A 24,481-nucleotide genomic window follows, 5' to 3' on the forward strand; every position below is an offset into this window, starting at 1 on the left:
AGTCAACTTGGTATATGTAAACTTCTGACCCTCTGGAATTGTGATACAGTGAATTTTAAGTTAAATCATCTGTCTGTAAACAATTGTTGGAAAAATTACTTGTGTCATGCACAAAGTAGATGTCCTAACTAACTTTCCAAAACTATAACAAGAAATTTGTGGAGTGCTTGGAAAATGAGTTTTAATGTCTCCAACCTAAGTGTATGTAAACTTCTGACTTCAACTGTAGGTAGGAGTGAAGTGACTATGTATAGATAATAAACAGCGAGTAGCAGCAGTGTATAAAACAAATGGGGGAGGGGGTTGTCAATGTAATAGTCCGGTGGCCATTGGATTAATTGTTCAGCAGTCCTTTGGCTTGGGGGTAGAAGCTTTTAAGGAGCGTTTTGGTCCTAGACTTGTCGCTCCGGTACCGCTTGCCTTGCGGTAGCAGAGAAAACAGTCTATGACTTGGGTGACTGGAGTCTCTGACAATTTTATGGGTTTTCCTCTGACACCGCCTGGTATATAGGTCCTGGAATTGCAGGAAGCTTGGCCCCAGTGATGTACTGGGCCGTACGCATTACCCTCTGTAGCGCCTTATGCAGGGTAGTGTGCATACGTCCCAGTACATCACTGGGGCAAAGCTTCCTGTAATCGATGACCTATATCATAGGTGGTGTCAGAGGAAAGCCCATAAAATTGTCAGACTCCATTCACCCAAGTCATAGACTGTTTTCTCCATCACTCTCCTCTTGACCTTCTCTCAACAAGCTTCACCTGGAATGCTTTGCTGGCTGCTTTTCCTTCACTCTGCAGTCCAACTCATCCCAAGTCCTCTCAATTGGGTTGAGGTCGGGGGATTGTGGGGGCCAGGTCATCTGATGCAGCACTCCATCACTCTCCTTCTAGGTCAAATAGCACTTACACAGCCTGGAGGTGTGTTGGGTCATTGTCCTGTTGAAAAACAAATGTCCCACTAAGCAGCAGGTAGCCTAGTGGTTAGAGTGTTAGACTAGTATCAAAACGTTGCAAGATCGAATCCCCAAGCTGACAAGATAAATATCTGTCCTTCTGCCCCTGAACAAGGCAGTTAACCCACTGTTCCTAGGCCGTCATTGAAAATAAGAATTTGATCTTAACTGACTTGCCTAGTTAAATCAAGGTAAAATAAAAAATGAAAAAAGAATAAATAAGTGCAAACCAGATGGGATGGCGTATCGCTGCAGAATGCTGTGGTACCCATGCTGGTTAAGTATGCCTTGAATTCTAAATAAATCAGACAGTGTCACCAGCAAAGTACCATCACACCTCCTCCATGCTTCATGGTGGGCACCACAGGTGGAGATCTTCCGTTCACCTATTCTGCGTCTCACTAAGACACAGTGGTTGGAACCAAAAATCTTACATTTGGACTCATCAGACCACCGGTCTAATGTCCATTGCTCGTGTTTATTGGCCCAAGCAAGTCTCTTCTTATTATTGGTTTCCTTTAGTAGTGGTTTCTTTGCAGCAATTTGACCATGAAGACCTGATTCACACAGTTTCCTTTGAACAGTTGATGTTGAGAGTCTGTTACTTGAACTCTGTGAAGCATTTCTTTGGGTTGCAATTTCTGAGGTGCAGATAACTATAATGGACTTATCCTCTGCATCAGAGATAACTCTGGGTCTTCCTTCCCTGTGGCGGTCCTCATGAGAGCCAGTTTCATCATAGCGCTTGATGGTTTTTGCGAAGGCACTTGAAGAAACTTTCAAAGGTCTGGAAATTTCGGCATTGACTGACCTTCATGTCTTAAAGTAATGATGGACTGTCATTTCTCTTTGCTAATTTGAGCTGTTCTTGCCATAATATGGACTTGGTCTTTCTGTATACCACCCCTACCTTGTCACAACACAACTGATTGGCTCAAAACGCATTAAGAAGGAAAGAAATTCCATAAATTAACTTTTAACAAGGCACACCTGTTAATTAAAATGGATTCCATGTGACTTCCTCATGAAGCTGGTTGAGAGAATGCCAAGTGTGTGCAAAGCTGTCATCAAGGCAAAGGGTGGCTACTTTGAAGAATCTCAAATATAAAATATATTTTGATTTGTTTAACAGTTTTTTTGGTTACTACGCGATTCCATGTGTTATTTCATAGTTTTGATGTCTTCACTATTATTCTTCAATGTACAAAATAGTAAAAATAAAGAAAAACCCTTGAATGAGTAGGTGTGTCAACTTTTGACTGGTACTGTAAGTATTCACACCCCTGACGCACTACTTTGTATAAGCACCTTTGGAAGCCATTACAGTTGTGAGTCTTTCTGGGTAAGTCTAAGAGCTTTCCACACCTGGATTGTGCAACATTTGCACATTATTATTTTAAAAATTCTTCAAGCTCTGTCAAATTGGTTGGCGATCATTGCTAGACAATCATTTACAGATCATGCTTTAGATGTTTAAGTAGATTTAAGTCAACTGTATCTTGGCCACTCAGGAACATTTACTGTCTTCTTGGTAAGCAACACCAGTGTAGATTTGTCCTTGTTTTAGGTTATTGTCGTGCTGAACTGTGAATTAATCTCCCAGTGCCTGGTGGAAACCAGACTGAACCATGTTTTCCTCTAGGATTTTGCTTGTGCTTAGCTCATTCCGTTTCTTTTTTTCTCTCCTGAAAAACTCCCCAGTTTACAAACATACCCATAATATGATGCAGCCACCACTGTGCTTCAAAATATGGAGAGTGGTACTCAGTAATGTGTTGTATTGGATTTGCCCCAAACATAACACTTTGTATTCAGGATAATAACTTTTTGAAGTATTGTTTTGGAATATTTGTATTTAATATTTAATATTTTTTATTGTGGTGTATCTACAATGTTGTTGATCCATCCTCAGTTTTCTCCCATCACAGCCACTCTGTAACTGTTTTAAAGTCACCATTGGCCTCAAATCCCTGAGTGGTTTCCTTCCTCTCCGGCAACTGATTCCAGATGCATGTATCTTTGTAGTGACTCGGTGTATTGATACACCATCCAAAGTGTAATTAATAACTTCACCATGCTCAAAGGGATATTCAATGTCTGATTATTTATTTTTTACCCATCCACAGTGCCTTGCAAAAGTATTCATCCCTCTTGGCATTTTTCCTATTTTATTGCATTACAACCTGTCATTTAAATTTATTTTTATTTGTATTTCATGTAATGGACATACACAAAATAGTCCAAATTGGTAAAGTGAAATGAAAAAATAACTTGTTTAAAAAAATAAAAACTGAAAAGTGGTTCACCCCCTTTGCTATGAATCCCCAAAATAAGATCTGGTGCAACCAATTACCTTCAGAAGTGACATAATTAGTTAGATTGCACACAGGTGGAGTTTACTGAAGTGTCACATGATCTGTCACATGACCTGTTCTGAACAGCCCCAGAGTCTGCAACACCACTAAGCAAGTGGCACCACCAAGCAAGTGGCACCACGAAGACCAAGGAGCTCTCTAAACAGGTCAGGGACAAAGTTGTGGAGAAATACAGATCAGGGTTGGGTTATAAAAAAATCCCAAACTTTGAACATCCCATGGAGCACCATTAAATCCCTTAATAAAAAATGTAAAGAATATGGCACCACAACAAACCTGCCAAGAGAGGGCCGCCCACCAAAACTCACAGACCAGGCAAGAAGGGCATTCATCAGAGAGGCAACAAAGAGACCAAAGATAACCCTGAAGGAGCTGCAAAGCTCCACAGCGTAGATTGGAGCATCTGGCATAGGACTTTAAGCTGTACACTCCACAGAGCTGGGCTTTACGGAAGAGTGGCCAGAAAAAAAGCCATTGCTTAAAGAAAAAAATAAGGAAACATGTTTGGTTTTCACCAAAAGGCATGGGGGAGCCTCCCCAAAGATATGGAAGAAGGTACTCTGGTCAGATGAGACTAAAATTTTGCTTTTTGGCCATCAAGGAAAACTCTATCTCTGGCGCAAACCCAACACCTCTCATCATCACCCGAGAACAGCATCCCCACATTGAAGCATGGTGGTGGCATTATCATGCTGTGGAGATGTTTTTAATCGGCAGGGACTGGGAAATTGGTCAGAATTGAAGGAATGATGGATGGCTCTAAATACAGGGAAATTCTTGAGGGAAACCTGTTTCAGTCTTCCAGAGATTTGAGACTGGGACGGAGGTTCACCTTCACGCAGGACAATGACCCTAAACATAATGCTAAAGCCACACTCGGGTGGTTTAAGGGGAGACATTTAAATGTCTTAGAATGGCCTAGTCAAAGCCAAGACCTCAATCCAATCGAGAATCTATGGTATGACTTAAAGATTGCTGTACACGAGTGGAACGCATCCAACTTGAAGGAGCTGGAGCAGTTTTGCCTTGAAGAATGGGCAAAAATCCCAGTGGCTAGATGTGCCAAGCTTATAGAGACATACCCCAAGAGACTTGCAGCTGTATTTTCTGCAGAAGGGGGCTATACAAAGTATTAACTTTGGGGGGGGTGAATAGTTATGGTTACGTTCAAGTTCTGTTTCTTTGTCTTATTTCTTGTTAATTTCACAATAAAACAGATTTTGCATCTTCAAAGTGGTAGACATGTTGTGTAAATCAAATGTTACAAACCCCCCAAAAATCAATTTTAATTCCAGGTTGTAAGGTCACAAAATAGGAAAAATGCCAAGGGGGTGAATACTTTCGCAAGCACTGTACCAATAGATGCCCTTCTTTGTGAGGCATTGGAAAACCTCCCTACACTTTGTGGTTGAATATGTATTTGAAATTCACAGATCGACTGAGGGACCTTACAGATAATTGTATGTGTTGGGTACAAAGATGAGGTAGTCATTCAAAAATCATGTTAAATACTATTATTGCTCACAAAGTGTGTCCATGCAATCTATCATGTGACTTGTTAAGCACATTTTTACTCCTGAACTTATTTAGGCTTACCATAACAAAAGGGTTGAATACTTATTGCCTGAAGACATTTCAGCTTTTAATTTTTTATTAATTTGTTTAAAACAAATGAAAAACATAATTCCACTTTGACATTATGGGGTATTGTGTGTAGGCCAGTGACCAAACAATCTAAATGTAATCCCATTTTAAATTCAGGCTTTAACTCAACAACATTTGGAAAAAGTCAAGGGGTGTGAATACTTTCTGAAGGCACTCGGTTGCGTCTCACTATGGATGGCATTGCCTTTGACTTTATATTGCAGACATCTCTTCTCATTGAAATCCCTCCTTATCGGAACCAGAGGATATCCAATCCTGTTCAGGTGAACTTCTATGTGTGCAATGGCAAGAGGAAAAGGAGCCAGTACCAGCACTTCACCTACATGTCTGCCAATGGTAAACTCTCTTTCGTTCTGTCTGTCTCCAACTCTCTCTTTCTCTTTCTCTTTTTCTACCCAGCACCCTATCCCCTACTTCTCTTTTGTCTATCCTTGTCCTTTCATTTCCCAGACCAATAAGAACACTTTGAGCACAATTTTTACATCTGAAGAAAAGAACACAAGCATTCTGTATTCCGTCTTTGGTGGTTTTCAAGTGAAGAACAAAGCGATGGTTTTTCAGTTATTCCCATTGTAAAAATGGATCTCCATAAAATATATTATTTTCCATACCTGCAGCTATAAGAACACTTGGAGTGGACTGCACAAGAGTGGAAAAGGGGAGCGGAACAGTGTTTTTTGAATAGCCAAACTGTTGCCAGACTAAATTAAAAACGCCACACCAGATCAAATGTAAAAAAAATAAACACTTCTAATTGCAGAGAAAGCTAGTATCCAGTGGGTGGTTCAAAGCTCTGATTCAACTGCAGTCCCAGTCCTGTATGTGGGCGCTGACGTGCCTCAGTTGCTTTCCCCTCTGAAAGTGCAGCATTGTCCTCAGCCTCTGGTGAGAGTCAGAGAGGGGGGAGAGAGGGGACACTGGGCCTGGTCAGTGTCTCTTAAAGAGTTAGACTCAAGCCTCTTCATTAAACAAGCTGTCTGGACAGTGTCATGCCACACACTCTAGTAGTCTACACATTAGGTCCAGACAGCTAAACCTACAGTAAAAGGAGATTTGATATCCCTCCAAAAAAATATGTGGATTAAGCCTACACCTAATGAGATGGAAATTATTGTTATTATTGTTTTTTTTACTTGCATATATCAATCAAATCTGCAGAAGTACAAACATTTCTGTTATAGTACACTTACCCAGGCATTTCTAACAGTAAGCTTACAGTACAGCAACATCACAGATTGTTATTGCGGAGATGCTAAGGCACGCTCTCAGATTTTGTGGTAACACAAACATTGCACTCATCCTACTCATCTGTGTGTTGTGTCTGCGCATTAGTCTATCCTGTCGCTTGCAGACACACTTCCTCCTACTGGTTCTAAAATAGAAGCAGTTTGCTATGACTCTTCTCATCAGACTTCACCTTGTTCACTTGACAGCAGGCTCAGTAAGGCTGGGTGTTGCAGGATGTAAATTGGTTTCACTCGTTTTAGGTGTTCAAATCGAGTTTAGTTTTTGATGCACGATAAATCTCGATAAATCTCAGGTTCAAAACCGGTGCTAACGGCCGGTTGTCAGTGGACTGCGGCATCAGCCATTTAACGAGATTGACCCGAGAATCATACAGGAGGAGATGTTATGTTCAACACATGTGGATCTTGTTGAAATGTAATGTTCAACACGATCCACACAGGAATTTGGTATTGGTAGCCAAGGGCTGGGAACTGAGAACAAGACGGTGGAGAAAGGGCCCTTCTGAACTCAACCATGGTCACCACAAGCATAATCATTGCAATCTTCAAAGCATTTTGCAGGCACCATTTTGTTTCAATACTGAGCCACGTCTTGAAATATTGGGGTTTGAAGGAGCAGTACATAGCATATTTGGTAAAACTGTTTATTGTGTGTGTTTTTTTTGAGAGAGCAGTAATGTATCTCATGTTTGGGTACAGCATCAAACTTCTGCAGCAGCAACATATTTCATAATGCACGTTTATAGGATATTATTGCCGGGGTATGTTCCAAAGAAAATAGGCATTTTTATTGTAAAACCAGCTGGAAGTCTCTTGTGGTGATGATTCATCCCTTTTGTCTCCCTTTTTTCATTTTTGAATATTTTCAGCAGAGTGGAAAAGACACAGAGTCTCATTGATGAGAGTGTTTGTTTGGCTGTGGGTATCCTAGCCACAAACCCACTCACTCACTCACTTATTCACACATTCATTCACTCACACACTCACTCAATCACCTATTCACTGACACTTCTCACTCACACACTTTGCTCACTCACTCACTGACACTTGCTCACTCACACACGCACTCACTCACCTTTTTTCATTTTTGAATATTTTCAGCAGGGTGGAAAAGACACAGAGTCTCATTGATGAGTGTTTGTTTGGCTGTGGGTATCCTAGCCACAAACCCACTCACTGACTCACTTATTCACTCACTCACTCACTCTCACTTATTCACTCACACACTCACTCATGCACTGACACTTTCTCACTCACTCACTCACTCACTCACTCACTCACTCACTCACTCACTCACTCACTCACTCACTCACTCACGACAGGAGATCGAACTGTTTGTTTATTCATTTTCCTCCTTTTCCTCTCCTTTTTCTCCTTCTTTCAGTTCCAATTATAAAAATGGAGCCGAATGATGACTACGACCCCCCTCAGGTGTGTCCCCAGCGTGGCCCTGGCCTGGCGCTTCGCCCCAAGCCCTACTACACCCCACAGGTCATGACCTCCATTATACCCACAGAACTCCGGCCATGTGTGGGGGGCACCTACTCCGCCTGCCAACGGAGACTGGGAGGGAAGCCTTCCTCACTATCCTCCTCATCCTCCCCCAGCACCAGTCCCAAACTGCATGACCTGTCACCCACCACGCCCTTCTCCAAGTGCCTGTCAGCAGGCCCATCCCAGTCTCCGATCCCACATGTCTCCATCATCCAGGAGAGTTCTGGATGCTACCAGCCGCAATCTGTCCTCTACCCACCCAGTAGTGCCTCATCCTCACCAGGCTCACAGCCCTCCACCCCTGACACCAGTGGCCCGGAAGCCCCGTTCTCCCCCACCCACTGCCTAACGCCGGCCCAGCCCATCAATGGCAGCTCCAGCCCAGTGACCCAGTTCTCCAAAGTGCCAGAGAGAGGCAGCCGCTCGTCGAGCCCCACGCTGGCCATTAACATCAAACAGGAGCCAGAGGAACTGGACCAGATGTACCTAGATGACGGTGCGTTATTAATCATACACCTCTCCACATTATCCTAATGCACTGTGATAATTAAAGCCACCATTGAATCATACAGTAAATCATTTTTTGTATAACCAGCTGCTTAGAAGCTATGTAAATGCACACTTGATGTAATACTATGCTACTATCAGTCACTATTTACAGTAATTGCCTTCTCATGAACTTGGTGAGTAAGGCTTTTATGATTAACACCCTCTGGTCCTTGTCCTCCCACTGCTATCAGGCGACTAGAACAGGGACTTACAGTTAAATCATAGAACCCTGGTAGGTCTATGGTTGAAATATCATACTTTGAAGCCACTGAATAATGGCCAGGCCTTTTAAAAGTCCGCTGATAAAATAAACAACTCTCCTCTACCTCTTTTATTCCTCCCAAGCAGAGTGCAAGCTGGGGAATTTTAGAAACCCAGTTTTATGATCTCACTGGTCTGGGATTCCAGAATTCACAACCACTAAGGGTTCTGGGCTGTGTGCTGATTTGCAATAAATGGGATAAATGATCTTCCCTGGGGTTAGCTAGACAACAGTGCTGCCTGGCCCCATATCAATCACTGGGAGGAAACCATCCTTCAGACCTGGAGCTGGGATAGTCGCTAACCAGCAGCTATCAGCAGCAGTAAAAGTAGAGCTCTTTGATGTGATCTGCACCAGACCCCAGCTGAACTGAACTGAGCTCAAATGTCTGGCTGGGTTGGGTTGGGCTGGGCCTTCCTAGCCCTGGTGGATTGGTTGTTATGCTGGAGCTACGCTCCAACCATTCTAATTGCCCCCTTCCTGCTAACAGTCTGGTTAAATAACACACTGACTGAAGTTCTGTTAGGCTGCTCTGTCTGTCTGGGGAAATCAAGCAGCAGAGCTTATGTTGTAGTAGGTTATTTACATCACTCCTCTAATAATCAAGTTATCACCAACCACATTTATCAGGAGTTGTGCTTCTCTTGTACACTTAGTGAACAATGGTGGATTTGGACCAGGAGTGGTATAATTACAGTAATGTGGACAGGAGTATTGGCACAGTTACATGTGGATTTGGACCAGGAGAGGTATAATTAGAGTAATGTGGACATGAGTTTTGGCACGGTTACATGTGGATATGGACCAGGAGAGGTATAATTACAGTAATGTGGACAGGAATTTTGGCACGGTTACATGTGGATATGGACCAGGAGTGGTATAATTACAGTAATGTGGACAGGAGTTTTGGCACGGTTACATGGGGATTTGGACCAGGAGAGGTATAATTACAGTAATGTGGACAGGAGTTTTGGCACGGTTACATGTGGATTTGGACCAGGAGTGGTATAATTACAGTAATGTGGACAGGAGTTTTGGCACGGTTACATGTCGATTTGGACCAGGAGAGGTATAATTACAGTAATGTGGACAGGAGTTTTGGCACGTTTACATGTCGATTTGGACCAGGAGAGGTATAATTACAGTAATGTGGACAGGAGTTTTAGCAAGGTTACATGTGGATTTGGACCAGGAGAGGTATAATTACAGTAATGTGGACATGAGTTTTGGCACGTTTACATGTCGATTTGGACCAGGAGAGGTATAATTACAGTATTGTGGACAGGAGTTTTGGCAAGGTTACATGTGGATTTGGACCAGGAGAGGTATAATTACAGTAATGTGGACAGGAGTTTTGGCACAGTTACATGTGGATTTGGACCAGGAGAGGTATAATTACAGTAATGTGGACCAGAGTTTTGGCACGGTTACTTGTGGATTTGGACCAGGAGAGGTATAATTACAGTAATGTGGACAGGAGTTTTGGCACGTTTACATGTCGATTTGGACCAGGACAGGTATAATTACAGTAATGTGGACAGGAGTTTTGGCACGTTTACATGTCGATTTGGACCAGGAGAGGTATAATTACATTAAATGTGGACAGGAGTTTTGGCACGGTTACATGTGGATTTGGACCAGGAGAGGTATAATTACATTAATGTGTACAGGAGTTTTGGCACGGTTACATGTCGATTTGGACCAGGAGAGGTATAATTACATTAAATGTGGACAGGAGTTTTGGCACGGTTACATGTGGATTTGGACCAGGAGAGGTATAATTACATTAATGTGTACAGGAGTTTTGGCACGGTTACATGTGGATTTGGACCAGGAGAGGGATAATTACAGTAATGTGGACAGGTTTAAAATGGTGTGAGACAGAGTATATATATTTTAATTTAACTAGGCAAGTCACAAATTCTTATTTACAATGACGGCCTAGGAACAGTGGGTTAACTTCCTTGTTCAGGGGCAGAAAGACAGATTTGAACCTTGTCAGTACCTTTCAGTTACTAGTCCAACGCTCTAATCACTAGGCCACCATGTCGCCCGATGTGAATATCCTAATGGAATGTCCATACATTCAATTATAGTGTAAAACAAAGCTGTATACAACAGACCTCTAATGTTTTGAGCCCCATGCTTAATAACTGTCCTACCACACCACCAAAAGGTATCCCTGTCTTCCATCATCCCAGTATCTCCCTCACTGTGCTATATTTTAACCTACAGTCTCAGGATCCCCCTGTCTGTCTACCATTTCTCAGATTCTCCTATAGGAGGCTCCAAACCTCTTTCTTCATGGAAACTCTGACTAGGCCACGTGGCTATAAAAGCTACTGACTGGAGCTTGTGCGTTCTGGATGCTGCCTGAGCCTGCTGCCACTGTGGCCTGAGGCAGTGGAGGAGTAGAGGACCAGGGCACATAGTGTACTGTTACTGTAAAGTCACAGCTGAGAGCCAGGGGTAGTAGAGGAGACAGACCCGAGGGAGAGGAGGGGAGGGAGGTTAAGGCTATAGCTTGAGATTGTGATTCCCTCAACATTTTGGTAAATATTCTCAACCTAAGGAAGGAAACAAAACCCCTTTTACAGTTTTGGTTAGGAGATATGATGTGGCTTTTGGATTACCATGATCCAATATTGAATACCAACTGGTTTTATACTGTTCAGAGAAGTAGCCAGTCAATGCTGCATTTCCAGATATTGACATGGAATGTTATCCACACGGTAACATTTTTGCTCTCTCTCTCACTTGCCCTCCTTTTTCATATATATATATTTTTAAGCCCTTTGCATATTTCAGTATTTCTCCATTGTTCAGGCAATTTGCATGTATAAAATACCTGGTTGGATAAGTGTTTTCATTGGCGTAATACAGGGTGACATGCTGAACTAACCGACTGCACTCAGGAACTGACTAACAGTAATACAGCAGGAGCCCCAGCCCGCACGGGCCAAGAACATCTTGTGGCCTGGCCCAGCCATGTGGCCATCTTCTGGAGGATGTGTGTGTACATGCGTGCATGTCCACCACCCTTCCTCACTGTTTCAGGGATTGTCTTTTTCTGTGAATATAAATAGGTTTTAAAGGTGGTAGTTAGCATGTTAGTGGACTGGTTGTCCTGTAGTATTGTGTTGACAGAAACACTCGTTATTGGCACGGTTGTTGATGCTCTGGAACCCTTAATGAGGCTAACAGCACTGTTCTGCTAATTGTTTTGTGAATGGTGTGACTGACTTTGTTTCTCTAGCTATTCAGAGTCATTGTTTTCCACCGTTCCTTCAGTAGCGGTCCTTGCCATTCACACAAGAAATTCCTATCTGGGTTGTTTGCTTTGAACAACACAGATTTTTTCAGTATGTCTCTATTGCAAGACTCTGTATTGAACATCGTCATAGTAACCAGTTCCACATGCTACTGTCACTTTCATATGGGAGGCTATTTTTAATGTTTTGTTGAGGGCGGGAGCCTGAATCATCCGTAAACATACACAGATCAACAGTTAGATTTTTTCAATTAGACCCCTCACATGAAATGTGGCAACAGAATGAAATGTAGTCCAAGGCAACAGACGTAAACAGACAACGGTGTGGGCTTGGTGGGGGTAAGCCATAGTGTTTTCTGCTTGTAGTCAGTGGGTCAGCTTGCTTTTGCAGAGTCAAAATGAACAGCACTGATTCAGAAAGGGGGACATTGTTCTTGTTACAGCACTATAGGATCTACCACCAACATAGTTGGTGTTAAACTTACATTTAATAATCAATCACAGATTTAGATTCATGTAAACTGCTGTCAATCTGTTTAAAATACAATGTTTTTACAGATGTGTATTTTCTATATTCAGCAGATATCTAGAACCTATTGAACCATATGTGGCATATTTCTGCAAATCTATTCAACCTCCATAATCCATCCACCATGTTGGTCATTAAATGGGAAGGTGATGATATGGTGTGTCTGTTTCTGATGTATTAATGTCTCAGATTGATGTCTGACATCATGACTTGATGTATGTACTGTATGTATGGAGACGTTGGAGCACAACTCGTCCCTGGTTGTTTGACTTTGGAAAAGGATATCCCATAACCTCCAGCTGCAGAGAAGGTTGATGCCAGATCAAATAGACGACTGACGGCCGGGCCAGTGGACTGAGTTCTGGGAAGAACACACGTGGCAGGGGTTGGGGAGAATAAAGTCAAAGGGTGGGGATTGAGGTGGGGATGTGGTTATTTCTTCACTTTGTGGTTAATGGCTATTCTTTTTGAAAGGCCAAGTTATACACCTTGCTGCTGACAAAGACTAAGAAGTAGTGTGGGGCTCTGAAGATCATGTTGAAATTAAACTATGCACCTTGTGTATGCATTAGAAAATGTCATGATGTAAATTTGACTTGCAATGAACCTAAATAGAGTTGTTAAAGATTTCAATCAAATTCAAGCTGCGGCCTAGTATGGTACATTATCCCCACAGAAGCACAGATCTTCCATATGACTGAATGGGAATACTCCAAGGTCTCCCTTGAAAGATGGCTAGCCTGCTCTCCTAGCACATGCTTTGCTAATATCTGAAAGATGGCTAGCCTGCTCTCCTAGCACATGCTTTGCTAATATCTGAAAGATGGCTAGCCTGCTCTCATGGCACATGCTTTGCTAATATCTGAAATATGGCTAGCCTGCTCTCCTAGCACATGCTTTGCTAAAATATGAAAGATGGCTAGCCACTCTCCTAGCACATGCTAATATATGAAAGATGGCTAGCCTGCTCTGCTAGCACATGCTTTGCTAATATCTGAAAGATGGCTAGCCTGCTCTCCTAGCACATGCTAATATCTGAAAGATGGCTAGCCTGCTCTCATGGCACATGATTTGCTAATATCTGAAAGATGGCTAGCCTGCTCTCCTAGCACATGCTTTGCTAATATTTGAAAGATGGCTAGCCGCTCTCCTAGCACATGCTAATATATGAAAGATGGCTAGCCTGCTCTCCTAGCACATGCTTTGCTAATATCTGAAAGATGACTAGCCTGATCTCCTAGCACATGCTTTGCTAATATCTGAAAGATGGCTAGCATGTTTTCCTAGCACATTGCTTTGCTAATTTCTGAAAGATGGCTAGCCTGCTCTCCTAGCACATTGCTTTGCTAATATCTGAAAGATGGCTAGCCTGCTCTCCTAGCACATGCTTTGCTAATATCTGAAAGATGGCTAGCATGCTTTCCTAGCACATTGCTTTGCTAATTTCTGAAAGATGGCTAGCCTGCTCTCCTAGCACATTGCTTTGCTAATATCTGAAAGATGGCTAGCCTGCTCTCCTAACACATTGCTTTGCTAATATCTGAAAGATGGGTTTGGAAATCGTCTGCTGGTGATGTATTACAAAGATAAAACTTTAAAGCACAGAAGTGAACTGTTGGAAACTGAATAGCCATTTTTTTCTAGATCCACTATTATGGCAGATCAAGAGGTGATTTAATGTACCTGAATAAAAATACCATAATTCCACTAACAAGTATCTGCTCTTGCCAAGTTCCTCATGAAGTCCTATCACATTGAAATACACGCCTGTCCTCAAAGACACATAATAGTGTGTGTCTGTGTGTTTCTATGACACACACGTATGAGAGCTCTACTCCGTCATTTAGCCAACACAGATCGTTTTCCTATTTCTTTATTAATAGCAGTCAATCAGCTGGCCAAACATATTAACTTTATGTCTAGACAACTTGACGGCTCAGATTCAGGGACGTTTGTACTGTACTCTGTAGCCATAAGAAAAGAGCTTCCCTACTATCAAAATTCAAGTGATTTGTCTTCGAAATCCCTGAACATGTTATGGAATGCCTCTTTCGTTTAGTTTATTGGTTGCTCACATGTATCGGTTTCTCGCATTCACCTCTGTCCTCTGTACATTTATACCACCGGTTGTGATCATGTCAAATTAGTTTGACCTGCACATTGTTTGGACCACAAAGACTACTCTCTACCATGTAAACACCTCCGGGACCAGCCAAGCGCTGCTAGGAACACCCTGTCACTCTTACTGTGCAGGGAAGTAAGGGAGAAGGCTGAGAGGAAGTGGCTGTGTCTGGGCTGGTCCACACAGGGAAGAGCTGTACCGCACCACAATAGATGAAAAAGCACCACCTCATTTTTTGGGAGGGAATCTCACAATTCCAGGCCCCAGCTCCTGGCTGTAATGGGAGCAAGCTAATGGTTCAGGGACAGTGTCCGGTCAAATGGAATTCCTCTGTAGGCTCGTGGGCTTGGCTTCCACCACCAGGCTCCAGGGGTGTTCCCCTATCTGGCTGCTATCTGGTGGAGCTGAGAGACACATCCTTGGCCTGTGGCTAGATCTGAGTCTAGGAGGAGCTGCTGCCGAGGTGGTTAGAGTCCCAAATACCACCTTATTCTCTATATAGTGCACTACTTTTGACCAGGGCCCATAGCACTCTGGTTAAAAGTAGTGCACTATTTAGGGATTATGGTGCCATTTGGGATTCAGCCAGAGGCTGTTAAATGATAGTGGTGCTGGTTCATTCAGTACTATTAAATGATATATCCTCTGAATTTAAAAAAAAGGAAGAAATTTTCCTCCAAGCTCCTCAATCAGGTGTCTGTGTAAATGAAAAGAAATGCCTTGTACTATTGACCCTTTATCCTATCATCATAGGAAAATAATATATTAAAAAAAAATAAAAAAAATAAAATCATGTTTATTTATCTTCTTTGGGATAGGGGGCAGCATTTTCACTTTTGGATGAATAGAGTGCCCAGAGTAAACTGCCTCCTACTCAGTCCCAGATGCTAATATATGCATAGTATTATTAGTATTGGATAGAAAACACTCTGAAGTTTCTAAAACGGTTTGAATGATGTCTGTGAGTATAACAGAACTCATATGGCAGGCAAAAACCTGAGAAGAAATCCAAACAGGAAGTGGGAAATCTGAGGTTTGTAGTTTTTGAACTCAGCCCCTATCGAATTCAGTGGGATATGGGTTATTTTGCACTTCCTAAGGCTTCCACTAGATGTCAACCATCTGTAGAACGTTGTTTCAGGCTTCTCCTGTGAAGGGGGGCCGGATGGGAGCTGTTTGACTAAGGGGACTGCCAGCAGCCTCGCTCTCAGTCACACACATTTCACATGAGAGGTATCTCTCATTCCATTGCTTTTCTACAGACAATGGAATTCTCCAGTTGGAACATGATTGAACATTGATGATAAAAACATCCTAAAGATTGATTCTATACTTTGACAAGTTTCTTCGACCTGGAACATAACTTTTTGAACTTTTTGTCCAACTGGACCTGAACGCGCTTTTGGATTTGTTTACCAAACGCCCTAACAAAAGAAGCTATTTGGACATAAATGATGGACATTATCGAACAAAACAAACATTTATTGTGGAACTGCGATTCCTGGGAGTGCATTCTGATGAAGATCATCAAATGTAAGTTAATATTTCTAATGCTATTTATGACTAATGTTGACTGCACAACATGGCGGATATTTCTTTTGGCTGATTTGGGCTCTGAGCGCCGTTCTCAGATTATGCTTTTTCCGTAAAGTTTGTTTGAAATCTGACACAGGGGTTGCATTAAGGAGAAGTGTATCTAAAGTTCCATGCATAACACTTGAATTTTTGTGATTTCATGTGGTTCTCTGCAATATCGCTGCATGTTTTGGAACTACTGAACATAACACGCCAATGTAAAATAAGATTTTTGGATATAAATATGAACTTTACCGAACAAAACATACATGTATTGTGTAACATGAAGTCCTATGAGTGTCATCTGATGAAGATCATCAAAGGTTGGTGATTAATTTGATCTCCATTTGTGCTTTTTGTGACTCCTCTCTTTGGCTGGAAAAATGGCTGGGTTTTTCTGTGAGTTGGTGGTGTCCTAACATAATCATTTGTGGAGCTTTCGCTGTAAAGCATTTTTGAAACCAGACACTGTGTCTGGATTAACGAGAATTTTATCTTTAAAATGGTGCCTAATACTTGTATGTTTGAGAAATTTGATTTATGAGATTTCTGTTGATTTGTATTTGGCGCCCTGCAATTTCATTGGCTGTTGGCGAGCCAGTCCTAGATAGGTTAAATACTGAAGCAACTATAACACAGATGGTGATTCGGTCTCACAAGTAATGAAGGGGCATAGCTTGTTCTAATATGAAGGAGACCTTTTCTTGCTAAAAGCTTTAGGTTTTGCAGATGTTACCAGATTGTGAAATATTGACAGACTGCAGATCTGATAAGGCTTGCCAGAAAAAGCACTGTAAAGGGAGTCAGGTCCTCTTGGTGAGTCTGACACTGCTGGTTCATGGTGGACTCCTCAATCAAGATGGCTGCCTTTGCCATCCTCTTTTTCAGAAGGCACACACTGCCACATTGCTGTTTGTTTAGTTCCAATTGGTCCCTTCGGTGTTTGGTCACTTCCCTCCCATCAGCCAAAGAACACAGCTGATAAAAGGGGACAAGCTCACCGACTGTGGGAACACTGAAAGAGTGGCAGTAGGCAGGAAAGGGGGAGAGACAAGTGCATGACAAGTCCCTTTGGATCCTTTGTATAGGGCACGAAGCTGCATCCTCTCCAAACCAAACAGTCTGAGACTTCTATTTATCTGTGTTAACAAGACTCCATTTATTTTCCGTTTGAACAAATTAATATATTTTGCACACTGAACGCATCATGACGTAATACCTGCTAAAAGACCTAGCTATATTTCTCAAATACTATGAACTATACACTTAAAAAAAGAAGTGCTATCTAGAACCTAAAAGGATTCTTTGGCTATCTACATAGGAGAACCCTTTGAAGAACCCTTTTTGGTTCCAGGTAGAACATTTTTGGGTTCCATGTAGAACCCTTTCCACTATGGGGACAGCCGAATAACCCCTTTGGAACCCTTTTTTTCTAAGAATGTACCGGAGATGCTTTGATGTAGATTGGGAGATATTGACATCTTTCTCCTTTCTTCACAGTTAATGAGATCATCAGGAACGACCTCTCAAGCATCTCTGTCCACAGTCATGCGTAGCACCACTTTCATCATGGACACAGGAGGACTGAAGCAGAAGAAAGGGAATTACCATACTGTACCAATAATTTTTACAACGTCTGCACGCTTGGACTACAGTAGGAAGCCAAAAAAACAACCAAGGGGAACAGAGATTGAGCATCTTGAAGATTAGAATCTAATGTGTGCCTTTCAGAAGATGCCGTTTCAGAAGATTCACCAATGTATAAAAATTGAAGATGAAATGAAATGGCTGATCTCTCAGAAAATAAAAACAGGAGTACTATGCAGCACTGCACCTTCCAGCCTCAACCCCAATAAGTATGCTTTTTAGTGGACCAATTTCGTTAAATTTTTTTTTTATTTTTTATTTTTTTACTTCTGTCTGCAGATATTGTAAATGATTCAGTGCCTAAGTGTACGTTTTGTGTACAATGCTTCAGATTGTTTTGTGTATCTGGCTTTCAATGAGATGATTTCATCCATAATAAGTGCCTTTGACGGGAAATAGGAAATGATGAGAATTAAAGGGCGACTGCACTTCCTGATTTGGCCTTGTTTTTCATCAATGCTCATAAAGAAATGATAGCGGAATCACAACAAACAAACTAGCTTTGCTATGGAGAGAACAACGTTTGAAGTTGAGGACTTGTCCCCTCCTGACTGACTCGACCTTCTCAAGATGGTCAGCTAATTCAGTTCTACAGTTTGTATGAGCTTGTTTAGTCAAGCTGACAGCAGCTAGCGTAGCTTGGTGATAGCTGCAGCTGGCTATCCTATCTAGCTAATTTTTCTCTGTCAAATCAGTTATGCCAAGATAGCAAGTGCCAGTGTCTGGAATGTGTTTCATAAGGCACTCGTTCTACAACACCTTGCTACGAAAGTAGCTTAGAACTTAGTTTGTGTTTCGTCAAGTCATGTAATGCATGTTACCGTGGAAATGGTTTAAACCGAGAGTTGAACACCTGGTCTTAAATCAGCTCAGCTGTCCACCAACACAATATTCTATAACTGGCTAGTTTTGTCTCATCTCTCTTTGTGTCCACTGTTACATCTTTCCCAGGGGGACAAATCCCAAAACTACTAATAATCCCTAGGTGTGTCAGGTGTCACCTAGCCTGTCAGGTGTCACCTAGCCTAAATCTTGACATTGCACAAAGGGATGAGTTTGTGTTACAAAGACAAAGTATTGTATAATGTAGATATCATATTGATGTGCCTACACTTAGCTAGCAAATAAAAATAAGTTGTGTTGAGTACAACTTCAGCTGTCTAACCAGAATGGCATTCTATTTGGCCAAATCTAAGGATTTGGCTGTCTAACCACACACTGACATGCAAAACTCTGGGTGAGGAGGTCCCTTTAATATATGTAATGTATTACAGGTTATAGACAAGTGCAGTCAGGGGGCAGGAGGGGTGGAGTGCATGACACTCCATCCTCGATATGACAGAGTTTGCCCAATTCAAAGCTCCATCCAGGAGCCTACAGAGTAATATGAGAAGAGTGCAATTGTTAAACTTATGTAGATATTCTAAACAAAGTGTTTTGATAACTTTCAAGTGTAACAGTTCTATGTATAATAAACCATACTTCACATAATACTGTAGAAGAAGTGTTCTGATAATGTGCAAATATTGTACCTTCCTTTATGGTGTATAAGACAAAAGTTCCCTGACATGTTTGAAGAATACACAGGGTCCCTCCCCCCTATTGATAGTGCCATTCAATTCAAAAGTAACAACATATGATACAAAGTAATAGATGTGTATAATTGTATAATTTTAATGCTGAGTGCAACGTCTCTCCCAATTCAGACATCAGTGTCAACTTGTCTTTCAGTCAGAGGACTACATTTCAAAAGCATCTCTTCTGCCGTTATTTCACCGTTGAACATAGCCATAGCCAATCCTGATTCATAGCTAATTCACAAGGGACACGTGCCAGCATGGCACTGACTGGTTGGCATTACTCTCTGGGGCCCAGGAGTAGTCCATTGGCACAGTGGAAGGGGCCACCTCCTTACAACATACTATACATGGCACTCATTGTATTATGAATGGTGATTAGGTGAATTTCAGGACAGATAGTAATTTTGACCATTGACCAGACCAAATGTGACCTCCATTACTCTGAAGCAGGACTGGTGCCTCACCACTGCCTCAGCCTTCTGTAACAGCTCCTAATATGGTATGGGTTTACTCACGAAGCTGCTGAACAACAAATCCACCAGGTTGTGCATATAGCCTGTGAATGGAATACATATCATCACTGAATGATATAGCGAGAAACATAAGGTTCTCTAGTTTGTAAGTAATTTATATGCTAATAGAGGGACTGTAACTACGGAATAGATTCAGGCCGGTGACGTTGATGCTATGCAACCAGCAGTCTACATTGCTGAATGTTTACTGTTATGTTTTGCTATTTGCTGCCAGAGCCATAGCTATATTTACAGTAGACAAGTGCCATCCTACATTTATTTTTGCCCTAGAGCATACATGATAAACTTTTATGAGAACAGGCATGTTGTTTTGGGTTATCAGACAAAGCCCCCGAATGCTAGCTAGAGACCTAACTTGCAAATCCGGGTTAGTTATCATATCTTTGTACGAGTTTCAATGAATTGGCTAGCTAGCTAACGTAACATTAGCTATGCAGTTCGAGTTAAAACATGATTGAAAACAAGCTGGCTACATCCTATGATTGACTAAAAAGCTAGTATCCAAGTGCTTGCCCTGTTATTGACCCTAAATGCCAATGGGCTATCTGTTGTTACCAAGGTAGCTAGCTAATGTGAGCTATGCACATCTTCCTCTGACATGCTATACATCACACGTTAGAGTAATGTATTTATCTAGTTACAGTATCATTCCCCTTTCATCTGTGGTATCACAGCTAGCCTGGCTCGCTAGCATTATCAAATCATGTTTTATAATAGGGTGTCCTGCCCAGGGTGGGTGAAAACGTGCTTTGGTGATGAAATTTCACTTCCTTATGTTATAAAATACATTTTACCAAGACAAATATGATTACTTATGTTCTGAATCGTTCCATGGGGTCTTTCTCTAACATGAGTAACCTAATACATCCAATAATAAGCACCGAGCTCTGTTGACATAGCGGTGAATTAAATATTAAAAGCTTTGAAAATAAAATGCTTGGTATATGCTCAGTGACATTTCACAGAGATACGTTTGTTTTTGTGAGAAATCGTATTTTTAAAAAAAAAATAGGAATTTCGAATTAATACGAAAAGCGTATACTAAAATATGAAAATAATACATACCATGTCTCAAAATCAATATCCATCTTACCTCTATATTGTTTAATGTCCTGCGGATTCGAGAAAAGATATTTCAACAGGAAAGTGAGGTAGCCAGTAGCCTTAATTCTTGCACAGAATCCAGCCTAGATGACAATGCAATTTTCCAAACTTTTGACCACTTTTTTGGACCACTCTGGCCTCCATTGATTTAGTCATCCTAATTTTGGCCATCCTACAAGGGAAAAAACACCAATAACTTTTGAACGGATTGTGATAGAGACATGCAGTTTGAACCATTGGTTTTATTAAGAGGATTAGCTACACAATTAGCAACAGAAATACAACATTAGTCAAAATATGGCATTTTTCACACCCTATGTATAACCAAAAATAGCTACTAGATAGCTAGTACCACTTATCTATTTAGTTAACATACTCACCAACACCAGTCGTTTGACAGTTAACAGGCAGCAGAATTGACTGAAATGCATTGGGAGTTTGCAGCAACTTTATGGAAGCCTATTTTCACTCCTGTTTGCTGAGCGAAACGTGCGTGTGTTGTATCCATATGCAGACTTGACATCAAATGTCCACATGGTACGACAACGTGTTGTCTCTAGGCAATTGGGCATCATCTACAAAAGTGGCCATGAAAGTAATCCATACCCAACCTCCTAGTAAGTTGTGACGAACGCACTTACAATACTCTGTTTTGGACGAGACTGACTTTATAATAAAAATTATTCTATTTACACTTTGCACTCTATTTTGACACTAGAATGAATAACTCATCGATGCCACATAGGCCGTTTAAAACCAGTGAAGTTGGTTCCAAGGGGCAGTTGACCTTTAAGCACTTGTTCACACTCACCAATGATAGCATTACCTGCATGTTCAATTTGACTTTTGATCTGTTGTTTAGTACAGCTTTGTATGTTTGTGATTTGAGCCATCTCTTCATGTCACCCAAGGACTGAGAAATGGCATCAACATTGAGTCCTTGAGTACAGTGAGTTAAAAGCACATGCCTTATAAAAGACAAAGACCTCAATCTGCTCAGGTGTATATTTATTTTAAGGAAATACAACTAGGGCAAAGTGTTGGCTATGTTGTCAAGAGGATTTTGAAGATATTCAAGGCTAGTGCCTTTTGGAAAGCCAAAATTTCATCTCAAGTACCAGTGCTGCCTCTGTCCTGTTGGGACAATGCAATGTTTGCATTTCATATGCTTGATTAGCCAATAGTCAGCCTGTGATAATAACTCTGTTGCTTACTGGCCAATGCTTGATTTGCTTCTGCTTCATATGGTTGCCATATGCTAAGTCAAATGAATTTCCTTTACATAGTTATTACATAGTTGTGTAGTTCTTGTCTACAAGATACTGAGGGAAAGAATTATGCTTGAAAAAATATGTGAATGAGAGAGCATATACAGCAGGTTTTCGCCACACTAATCATGCCATCCCTGAAATTCTTTTTTTTTTGGTTTCGCTTATACAAACAGTGGAGAAATCTGGTAATACGTACATTAGCAATCATTCTTTTATTCATATGAAAGGAAGAAATCATCTCACTTTGGTTAAATTGTCAATTAGAAAATAATTCCTGGATACCAATGCAATATGCTGGTATAGCGTTTGTTTCTCAAATAATGTATACATTTAAGACTGTAATAGAAAAAGGTGTCTCTTATGTACATTTATTATTTCCTTTAATCCAAAGAATTGGTAACAATGGTGAAAAGCAATTTCTCATGTAGGAGATCCAAAACTTTTACATTTTTCTATAAGTATGTATTTATTCTTATAGCATGTACTTTGTTTATTCAAGTGTTTGTAGCTCCTCATATTACCAAATGGTTAACTATATAATACACTACAATATATAGTATTCTAAGATTCAGTTTGTAGAATGCACAATAGTTAGACTGAATACATGCTAAAATAATCAGATTTTTGCTTCATTGTATCATTAGCTCGCATAAGTTCCCTTATTACAACTGCATTTATTTCCGCTCTTTTATATTAAGTCTTAATCCATGAATTTAAAGGAAATTAACAAAGCCATGTTTACTGAAAAGTTGACTATTATATTGTTCAGATATGCAGATTAATTGTTCACAGTTTTTTTTTGTGGGCTCCAATTCTGCTTCATGTACTGTATGTATTGTCAATAATAAATACCTTCTTTTGAATGCTACAGTTGGCTCAATTATTTATATTGAATATTACATTCATGTAGTTTAGATTTTAGAGAGTTATATTTAGTTAATTAATAATACACTCAGTTAAATTTAGTAATACATTATATAGATATAAACACATACAGACAGACATATACACTACCATTCAAAGGTTTGGGGACACTTAGAAATGTTCTTGTTTTTGAAAGAAAAGCAATTTTTTTTCCCCCATAAAAATAACATCAAATTGATCAGAAATACAGTGTAGATATTGTTAATACTATAAATTACTATTGTAGCTGGAAACGGCTGATTTTTTATGGAATATCTACATAGGCGTAAAGAGGACCATTATCAGCAACCATCACTCCTGTGTTCCAATGGCACATTGTGTTAGCTAATCCAAGTGTATCATTTTAAAAGGCTAATTGATCATCAGAAAACCCTTTTTGCAATTATGTTAACACAGCTGGAAACTGTTGTCTTGATTAAAAAAAGCAATAAAAGTGACCTTCTTTAGACTAGTTGAATATCTGGAGCATCAGCATTTGTGGATTCGATTACAGGCTCAAAATGGCCAGAAACAAAGACCTTTCTTCTGAAATATGTCAGTCTATTCTTGTTCTGAGAAATGAAGGCTATTCATTGCGAGAAATTGTCAAGAAAGTGAAGATCTCGTACATCGCTGTGTACTACTCCCGTCACAGAACAGTGCAAGCTGGCCCTAACCAGAATAGAAAGAGGAGTGGGAGGCCCTGGTGCACAACTGAGCAAGAGGACAAGTACATTACAGTGTGCAGTTTGAGAAACAGACACCTCACAAGTCCTCAACTGGCAGCTATTGTATTATCTCCGGCTACTGTAAGATGTTAAGAAATGAACAGAAGAATAAACAGATGTTGAATGAGACTGAAAGTCCAATGTCTCCTATGTGAAAAGGTGTTAGTATGGTGTATACTGACCTCCAGTGGCCAGCTTCTCTCTGTCAGGCATGACTCGTTACTGGTGCAGACCTGGGTTCAAATACCTCAATTACTTTCAAATACATTCAAAGTAAGTATTCAGAATTATTTCATTTGAAAAGACAAGTAGTTGAATATTTGTATGTATTTTGAAATACAAATCGGGAAGTATTTGAAAAACTCAAATACACCGACTCAAATACACTCCAATGCATTTTAACCCAGGTATTTTAAATAGGTATTTGAACATACTGTCTAGTCTACTTAGTTTTTACAAATAGTCATTCAAAGAAAAGTAGTTGTTTTGGGCTGTGTGTTTGAAAATACTCAAAGTATTTTAAGTACGAGATACTCAAATATTTGAACCCAGGCCTTGTCTGTTGTATTAGGGAACGTTGACTTTACATTTCAATCGAGCTATACTGCTGAGCTTCTGAGATACTTCCGCGATATGTATTGAATCCAGCCCATGTTAAGCATATGAAAAGAAA

At 40.7% G+C, this 24,481-nt stretch overlaps 1 protein-coding gene across 1 annotated transcript in view; it reads left to right on the forward strand.

The window, feature by feature from the left end:
- Positions 1-18,125, forward strand: part of nfatc1 (nuclear factor of activated T cells 1) — a 55,957-nt gene extending 37,832 nt beyond the window's left edge. The window contains exons 8-10 of the mRNA XM_024441868.2: positions 5,197-5,329; positions 7,625-8,230; positions 17,543-18,125. Coding sequence (XP_024297636.1) covers positions 5,197-5,329; positions 7,625-8,230; positions 17,543-17,598 — 795 coding nt within the window. The 3' untranslated portion in view covers positions 17,599-18,125. The remainder of the gene's footprint in view (positions 1-5,196; positions 5,330-7,624; positions 8,231-17,542) is intronic.
- The last annotated feature ends 6,356 nt before the right edge of the window (positions 18,126-24,481 follow it).

This window comes from Oncorhynchus tshawytscha, linkage group LG13, assembly GCF_018296145.1.
Source record: "Oncorhynchus tshawytscha isolate Ot180627B linkage group LG13, Otsh_v2.0, whole genome shotgun sequence".
NCBI lineage: Eukaryota > Metazoa > Chordata > Actinopteri > Salmoniformes > Salmonidae > Oncorhynchus > Oncorhynchus tshawytscha.